Source organism: Balaenoptera ricei, chromosome 8 (assembly GCF_028023285.1).
Source record: "Balaenoptera ricei isolate mBalRic1 chromosome 8, mBalRic1.hap2, whole genome shotgun sequence".
Classification (NCBI taxonomy): domain Eukaryota; kingdom Metazoa; phylum Chordata; class Mammalia; order Artiodactyla; family Balaenopteridae; genus Balaenoptera; species Balaenoptera ricei.
The window spans coordinates 103,340,767-103,350,145 of NC_082646.1; the positions used below are offsets into that span (position 1 = coordinate 103,340,767).

A 9,379-nucleotide genomic window follows, 5' to 3' on the forward strand; every position below is an offset into this window, starting at 1 on the left:
ATTCAGTTTGAGAAAACAGTTGTTCAGATGGGATCTCAAAGCAAATTTCTTTTGAGTTTGGGGAAGTAAACCCAGTGTATATCTGAGAGAAGAAACTTTGCTTGTCAAAGAGGAAGCCAGATGGTGACTGGGTGAAAAGCATGGACAGATGTGCTGCCAACAAGAGGAAATATATGCAGTGGGAGGGAAGTGTTAGTGCTGTTATCTCTTCCTTTCAGTCAGAGGCATGGTTGAAACTCATCTTGATAATATTGCCCCCACCAAAAAAAAAAAAGACATTTTGTCATAGGTTTCAATGTTTACTATTGTGAAAGATGAAAGAGTATGTCTATAAGGACCAAAAGTGAGGGCACAGAGATGATAAGCATCTCAGCAGGGGGTAAGAAGAAGATGCTGGTGAAAACTGAGATATGAAACAAGTTGAAGATCACGAGATACACCTCAGTTACTGATATGCATGCTGCAAGTTTCTGTTGAAAATTCTCACAAAATAGCATTGTGTCCAAACACCAAAGACCATCCTCAATGTTTCCTGTCTAAAACTCAAGTTTAGGGCTTCCCTCGTGGCGCAGTGGTTGAGAGTCTGCCTGCCAATGCAGGGGACACGGGTTCGAGCCCTGGTCTGGGAAGATCCCACATGCCGCGGAGCAACTAAGCCCGTGAGCCACAACTACTGAGCCTGCGCGTCTGGAGCCTGTGCTCCGCAACAAGAGAGGCCGCGATAGTGAGAGGCCCGCGCACCGCGATGAAGAATGGCCCCCGCTTGCCGCAACTAGAGAAAGCCCTCGCACAGAAACGAAGACCCAACACAGCCATAAATAAATAAATAAATAAATAGAATAAAACTCAAGTTTAATTTCTAGTTATTCTCTGCAAACATAATGAACTATTATAGACTACTCCCAGAGAACACCATAAACAGGCATTTTTTCAGGCCCTGTTTTAGCAGATGTGGGGTTAATTCCACTGAGGGAGAGGCAAATGAATGAAAACTCCTGAGGTTACCACTTGAAGTCTTGGCTCAAATGTGAACTTTCTCTGGGAATCTCTTACTTGACTTCTACATACCCTCTAAGAGGTAGAACTGTTACATCCTCCTTTGTGTTCCAGCAGCCTCTGACATGTTGGTAATATATTATTTATCTCTGTTCTACTCTGCCAGATAGTGAGCCAGACAAAGGCGGGGACCATCTCTGCATGCTCAGTGACAAGAGCAGTGCCTGACATGGAGCATTAAGTCCCTTTTGGAGGAATGTGTAAGTGAATGAGTTTCATTAATTCCAACAACATATTGGTCAGGTCCACCAATTCTGGAAGACACAGTGGGAGGATGGCACGTGGGTTAATACATTTTTGTTATGAAAGGTGTGCTTATATATCTTTTAGTGTCCCCTGTTCACACAAACATCTTAAGTTTCTTGGAGAAAGAGAAGAAATTTTTATCACAAACCAGAGAGACAATACAGATGCACAGAGGTAAAATTTGTAGTATCTTTATAGTTTAATAAAGAGCCATTCAAGATTATGCCTATAATCAAACTGAAATAAAAGAGTCCCAAATCTGTGAATCTCACCTGTATATTCATTTTGCTATGGTCTAGCTAGATATGTTATTAAAATAAGCACGTCAGTTTAGCTCCGACCCTAATTTAGGCATACTGCTCAGGCCAAGGCTGCTTAGATCTACTCATAGAATTTGTTATGAAGTTCATGCCCCTCAGTGTTTCCATAGTCCCATCCTTGCCATCACAAAAGTCAAGGCAGTAGGGAGTCAACCTAACCTTTTAGTAGACAACGGAGTCTTCAGTGTGAAAACTGCTTAGCTTTCACACTATCAGGTATGGTTCCCGGGTGTTAGAACTCTGCCTATCCAGTTTCTGAGACCATCTGCTACAAACAGCCATATAAACACCGCCCAAAAGACAGGAAGAAAGAGAAAGACAATAAATATTGAAGTCAAGAACAAATCCAGAGATTCAGAGACTAAGACACACTCATACTTGCAAACTGTGCTTCAGCCTTAGATTACGTGTGAAGCCAAGTTTTCCAAGGACAATTGGAGAACTTCTGGCATAGGAATGGCTGAACCAGGTCACAAGCAGAGAAAGCACCAGGAGAGAAGCCAATCTCTTTATGTCCTGCAGTTCTCTCTCACCTTCTCAGTCCCCACTAAACCGACTCATTTTTAGGTTCTGTAAATCCTGCTGGTTTCAGGCAGAATTATCTTCCAGGAGTCTCAAATTTCCCCATTTCACTCTCATCCCTATTCAGTAGCCCACTCAATTTTGCTCTTCCTTATAACAAGAAAAGCCCTATTGATCTTAGCCAGGAAAATTATCTTTCTGACCAATGTCTTAAGCATGAAGATAGTTATCAGTGTCATGAGTCAACCCATCTTAACTGACCATCCGGAGACTCTGTGAGAGGGACCCCACCAAGGCTCATCGTCACACTGTTCTTCACCACCATATAGCTCACTTAATGAAAATATGGACACAGAAATTGGGAGCAGAACAAATCTTGCCCTCCCAAACCCACAAGTGCCCACCAGGTAGGTACAGGTTATTCTTTTTTTCAATTTCCAGTCACTTAGTGAACCAGAGACAGCCACAGTGCTGGGGAGATGCCAAATCATGAACATAGGCATGGACCCATCAGGTTTAACGAAAATACAGAGTATAAAGAAGTTATTTGCTATACTTTTTCACTAGTTCTCTCTGGTTGATGGGGAAGAAGGTTTTTTACTTAGCTTTTAAATTGGGAACAACTTAAGTTTTCTAACAAAAGAGGTTCGTATTCTGGGTATGGGGTAGGGGAGTTTGTGTTGGTTTGGCCAATTTTCTGTACGATGTTACAGACAAAAAACGAATGAACTTTTTGGCCAACCCATACTATCAGTAGAGATCTCTTGCCTATGTGTCTGATGTGTGTTAAGGGACAGAAGCTTTTGAAAATGACCTTGGGCTTCTTTCTGTTTAGTCTTTGTGAATCTCAAGCTGTGGGATCCTGCCTCACTGTTTAGAGGGGAAATGTTCCCGGAGTGAAATCTGGTGGAGATGTGCATTGTCTAGTTTTCCTGCAAATACCAAAAATTAACACATGTTAAGACTTTCTTCTTAAAGGTTTTAGGAGAAACTAAAGACAGAGTTTTGGGAATCAATATTGGATTGAATATCATGGCAAAATATTGAGTAGAAGACACAGTATTTCCAGTTAGCCTCCTCTGAGGATGAAAATAGGAAGAGAGATCGACAAATCCTTCAAAACCATTCCTTTATGCACATGAAATTGAGTGTGTCATTGACAAAATATTTTCAGATACATTTCTATGTTAAAAAGACTGAGAGATGCATAGGTAAACATGTCTGTTGGATTGTTTTTAGTTGTATGCATCAATACAGATTAATGAGAAAGAACCTGGTAATAATTCTAGATTAAGAATATGACTTGGCCTGGGTTTTTTTTTGTTTTTGTTTTTTCCCTTTTGTTCCATCTAATCATTGATGAGACAGTAATCTTGGCCACTAACTTGGACCCTCTGAGCCTCAGAGTTTCTTGTACTTTACAGTGAAGATTTTCATTGCAGGATTGTTTTGAAACATAAACAAGCACAATTCCCCTGTCAGTTGAGAGCTTTGCACAGGGCGTTAGAGAATTTTCTCATGGCTGCATTTCTGTTTAAACTTCATAGTGCGCCTGAAATTGAACTTTCAACAGTATCTCTCCATGATAACGACTTACTGGAGAAAGCTGCCCCATCCCCACCACGCCAAACGTGGCTGACTTTTTTGAAGAAGGAGCTGGAATTCCTGGGGGTGAGTGAGCCTCCTCTAATCTCAACTAGAGTAAAGACTGGCTCTAAGAAAGTGTATCTGTTGGCATCCACGTAGTTTCCCCACTCAGACTCATGAGGAGTGAAATACTTGGTAGACGAAAACTTGACACTTACTGCACCCTGTTGGGTAAAAAGAAGCATTTCCTCATGAAGACTAGGAGAAGAATAGCAAATAGGATCTGTCAACTCTGGTCAGTTGCCAGTTGATTAATATCATCCTGTGAAGGATTTGTAACCTTTATCTTCTCCTAGATGGAAAGAGCCATTATTGATGTCCACCATGAGAATGTAAATAAAGACACAGGAGAAATGTACTGGCTATTCCTGCATTAAGTTGTGCCTACATAAATTCTTAGAGTGGCCAGATGATAGTGGAAAATATTGCATTTGGATACTTTCTCAGGACTGCCTAAGACACCAAAGCAATTTCTTACATTTTGCCTTGATTATAAGGCAATTGATGTAATCTTAGGAAAACGTCTTATTTCACAAAACGTATGCATTTTTCTACAGGTAACACAAATTCTGATTAGTTTGATATGCCTTTATTTTGGAATAATCATCTGCTCCGTGTTCAATAATTCAGAATTTAAAGGAGACTATTTTTCATCATTTAAAGCAGGCTACCCATTCTGGGGAGCAGTATTTGTGAGTATATGTCTACAATTGTCTCTGAAATAACACTGTACATGGCTTTTCTTTTATTCAGATCAGATCCGACCAATTGTTTATTCTAGTATTTAGAATATATGAATATATTCTAATATGTAGATGGAGATATGTAAATATACATACATATTTGCAGTTTACGAAGCACTTTGGGTTGAATATGTTAACACATGTTTATCAGATGAGAAACCTGGGATTAATAAAAGTTAAACATATTACCCAAGAGGCATTTAGCTAATAAAAATTGAAACTAAACTTTCAGAAATCAATTTCAGAAAAATTTCCCTAACACTATCCATCAATAAAGTTATCTTAGTGAAGGGAGGGGGAAGAGATTGCTGAGGTGAGGAGAACAAGACTGACATTTGAGGAACTTCTACTGTGCCCTAGAAACTCTTTAGGTGCTTTCTCATTGTATCTTTTTTAGTCATTGTACTATTTAGAAACTAGATGGCTGAATGAGCTCACAAAGATATATAGCTTTATTGAAGTATAACTGACATACCATAAATGGCACATTTTAAGGTGTACAGTTTGATAAATTTTGACACATGTATACCCACGTGAAAACCTTACCGCATCAATAGAATGAATATACTCATCACTGCCAAAAGTTTCCTTGTTTCCCTTGGTAACCCTTCCCTTCCTCAACCCCTGTCTTCCCATCCTCAAGCAATCACTTGTTTTCTGTCACTATAGATTAGTTTGCATTTCCTAGAGTTTTATATAAATGGAGTTATACACCATGTTCTGTCTACTGTCTGGCTTCTTGCACTTGCATAATTATTTTCAATTAATCCGTGCTGTTTTTTGTATCAACACTTCATTCACAAGGATATATTATTTTAACCCTAATCACATTGGCTTGGCACTCTGCTAAATACTTAGGTCTCTGGTCACTCGTTCAAGACTCTCCTTGAACCTTTGCCATATTTTATTTGAAACTTCCTTACTGCCTTTTCATTTCAAACAGCTTATTAGATGTCTCTCAACTCATCATACAATCTGAATCTTTGGAATTTTGTTTTTGTTTTTTTTAACTTTTGGGTTTATTTATTTATTTATTTATTTATTTATGGCTGTGTTGGGTCTTCGTTTCTGTGCGAGGGCTTTCTCTAGTTGCGGCAAGTGGGGGCCACTCTTCATCGCGGTGCGCGGGCCTCTCACTATCGCGGCCTCTCTTGTTGCGGAGCACAGGCTCCAGACGCGCAGGCTCAGTAAATTGTGGCTCACGGGCCTAGTTGCTCCGCGGCATGTGGGATCTTCCCAGACCAGGGCTCGAACCCGTGTCCCCTGCATTGGCAGGCAGATTCTCAACCACTGCGCCACCAGGGAAGCCCTGGAATTTTGTTTTAATTTGTGCTATTGGTTGATATTTTCACTAGATCTTTCACCATGTACATTTTCATAATGACTATATGTCTATATGATACATGGCAGACTGTGGAGACAGACACGTGTTTCTGGCCCAAAGGAGTTGACGACTATAACACACAAGTTGCTCACGAAAGCAAATGATTACAAAAAAATTAGAGTAGTGTTATAACATAATCATGCACCAGGGCTGCTGGAACTTACAATATTTAATAGTGACCCATAGACTGTCAGGGTTGGCATCACCTGGGAGCCTGCTAGAAATAAAGAATCTCAGGCCTCATCTAGGACTTACTGAGTGAGAATTTGCATTTTAACAAGACTTTCATATAATTCATATGTACATTTAATTTTGAGAAGCTCTCTATAGGAAATAAAAAAAAATAATAATAAAATTTAAAAATAAAAATAAATAAAAAGTAAAGGAGAGCTTTATAGAATACCCACAACTTTACCTTCTATTTGGAGGACGGGGGTGAAAGGGACACAGAGAAGAACAGAGACCCACTGTGCTTTTTTTTTTCCTCTTCCCTTTTGAACAGTTTGCTATTTCTGGATTTTTGTCAGTTATGTCTGAAAAGAAACATGCAACATATCTGGTGAGTTGCATTCTGTCTTTGTCCATCCTTGAGAAGGTAAGAAAAATTTAATTTTGAGAGTCTTGAAAAAGATATGTCGTCATCACTTATGAGCGAATGTGGATATGTGATATTTTTCCAATCTACTTTGTGTTTAATGTAATCACTAAAAATAAAATCATTAAAATACCAATTGTATCATTTAAAAACAATAAATGTAACTACTTTGACACTTGTTGAAAAAATATCCTCACACCTGCTCTGTCCTCATAATATAGTCCTATGATCAAATAAATGACTCGTTTCCAATTAAGGAGTCTATTTGAGGAGAGACTATGAGTATCCATGTGGCTTTTCCTGAATGCAGTACCAGCAAGAAAGTTATAGGTCCTTATTACACAAGTACGTTTTCGAGATTTCCCTTTTTCATCTATATTTTAAATAAATGCAGAGTTTACTGGATATATCCAGCCCTGAAATGCAGACAGGTTTATTGAATGCTGTGGCAGGTGCAGGACCAAGTCTAAATGCTGTTCTTTGTCATCAGATACGAGGAAGTCTGGGAGCAAACACCGTCAGCAGCATAGCTGGAGGAACAGGAATCATCATCCTGATCATTAACCTAAAGAAGAGCTCAGCTTATATCTACCATTGCCGGGATATTTATGAGAACGACTTCTGCTTTGTGGCTTCTATTTCCACTGTATGTATTTCTTGTGGGAAGACTAAGATTCTGGGTCTTAATCTCAGTGAGATGCCTTCTTTTCCTTTCCATGAACACAATCCTTTCTTGCAACCTCAATCACATGATGCAGTGTTCTGGAGGCTCATACCCAGAGATGTGCCGGCCTCTTTCCCCTGCCCCCCCAGCTGAATTCTGCAAGGGTGGAGTCATCTGCTTTGAGTAGCCATCTCCTGGTTTTCCCATGTGCCATTTTACAGGAACTGGTCTTGTGGGTGGGCGGTCATGAAAACAAGGGTTGCTGCAAGGGAATGTACTTCTGGGACACCTACCTTGTCACTCTACTTGTCTTTCTGGTTGTTTTTGGTTGTTATTCAACAGGAAATTGTGGCAATGATCCTGTTTCTCACCATTCTGGGGTTTTGCAGTGCTGTGTCACTCACAGTCTATGGGATTGGAGAAGTAATTGAAGGAAATAAGGTAGGCAGAGGCCTGATATTAAATCCTAAACAATAAGCTAAAGAATTTGAGCTTTGTTGCTTAAAAATATGGCCTGGGTTTCCTGCAACGTTTCTTCCAGTTTCAGTATTCCATTTCTCCAAGTTTCAGTACTTTGATTTCCAAATCTCATGTTTTGAGTCAAATTTTCCACTCGCAAATCTCATGGTATATTCCTGTGACTGAGAAGTTTAGGAAAATAGGATCTTCATCATTTTAGAAAATGTAGATGCTTTGAAGTTGATGAGCATGACAGATGAATATACAGGTAGCAAGTGATGGAAACACTCAGATATCTGGGCTTATTTGCTTTCCCAGAATAGTTCCGTTATATTTGTTCCTGCTCTCTTTTTTCTTGGCTTTCACCTTCCCACTTGCTCTGAAACCTCAAGCTTGTCTCCTCCCTAATTCATGACTACTAACTGCATTTCCACTTGTCTTACCCATTTTACACCTTTGAGGTATGAAAAAGAATTACCAATACTTGATGCACATACATTTACTCAGATCTTCCAGATAAAACATGCTCTCTCCATTTGTCCACTTGCCTGAAGCATTCAAGTCTGGCTGCCTTTTCTGATCACTTTCCTCCAGAGATAAGACAAGAGGTATACCAAATTTCAGACACAAAATCATCTCACCAACTTCTCAATGACTGACAATTTCTTCTGAGCCCACGTGGCCAGACAATCTGGCTTGGTTTGTTAGAGATGGAAGTATTAATTACAGTGTAATGGGAGATGGTGAGATTCAGAAAGGCAAAAGGAGATGAGACATGCCTCTTAAGAAAGTCTTCTCGTGGCAGGAAATTCTTGGTGATTGATACTGAATGATTTTTTCCCTCATCAGATTCCAGAAGATTGTCTTTATGAAGAAGTAAACACCTATGCACCAACTTACCGTGAGTTGGAAGATGGAGGGGAGGCAACTTCTCCCACTGATTCATAAGAATCATGAGTCCAGAACATTCTGATTCATAGCAAAGGATCTAGAAAGCCAAGATCTTTGTTTAAGGGACTACTGGCAAAATTTCAATTCTTTCTGTGACCTGCCAATTTTACATTATGATTTATTCTCCAGATGACAAAATTCTATTTTTGTGGTTTCCATTCACTTAAACCCCCCTCCATTTGTAAATACGATAGACTCCTATTTTTCTTGTTTTCTGTTGCTGTTTCACACCCATCCCTTCTGGGACGTCAACAGAAAACAAGAAAAATAAGCATTTACTCTGTGCCTAGAACTGTGCAAATAGAGAAAACAAGAGGAAGGCTGGTTGAGAGCTGAGTTAAACTTAACAGTTTGGTGATATTTGTCTCTTAGCCCCTCTTAGAGTTTACAAGAGCTGCAGATGTATGTGATATACGCCCCCCACCCCTACTGGACCATAAGCACCTTGAGGGCAAAGTCCACTCAGCAAACATAAACTGAGAACCAACTAAGTAAAGTTTTTCACATCTGTCTCTTTCACTTTGTGTATCCCAGTATTTTATCCATAGTGGATGCTCAGTGTGAATTTATGGAGTGTAGGGGTGAATATTCAGGGAGGGTGTATCACGAGGTCAAGCCAGAGGTAGGGTAGAAAAGGAGAAAGAAATGATTCTGAAGGGAATTTGGAGGTGATAAGAAGACCAAATTGACATATATTAAGAATAGAGTTAGGAGGACAGTCAGATGGAGGTTTGAATAGAGATTCTTCAGGTATGTATTAAACATTTTGGTGGATCCGCATCAGGTTAGCAA

At 39.7% G+C, this 9,379-nt stretch overlaps 1 protein-coding gene across 1 annotated transcript; it reads left to right on the forward strand.

Moving 5' to 3' along the window:
• Nucleotides 1–2,489: 2,489 nt before the first annotated feature.
• Nucleotides 2,490–8,584, forward strand: LOC132370016 (high affinity immunoglobulin epsilon receptor subunit beta-like). The gene is made up of 7 exons (XM_059929737.1): nt 2,490–2,551; nt 3,692–3,815; nt 4,349–4,483; nt 6,421–6,477; nt 7,004–7,159; nt 7,520–7,618; nt 8,486–8,584. Exons 1-7 carry the CDS (start codon nt 2,490–2,492, stop codon nt 8,582–8,584), a joined length of 732 nt encoding a protein of 243 aa, XP_059785720.1.
• The last annotated feature ends 795 nt before the right edge of the window (nt 8,585–9,379 follow it).

Bases quoted from the DNA above. Each gene is read 5' to 3' on its own strand.
- LOC132370016 (XM_059929737.1), top strand. From the start codon at position 2,490: ATGGACACAGAAATTGGGAGCAGAACAAATCTTGCCCTCCCAAACCCA. The intron at 2,552-3,691 runs GTAGGTACAGGT...TAAACTTCATAG, and splicing joins AACCCACAAGTGCCCACCAG to TGCGCCTGAAATTGAACTTT. The intron at 7,619-8,485 runs GTAGGCAGAGGC...TTCCCTCATCAG, and splicing joins AAGTAATTGAAGGAAATAAG to ATTCCAGAAGATTGTCTTTA.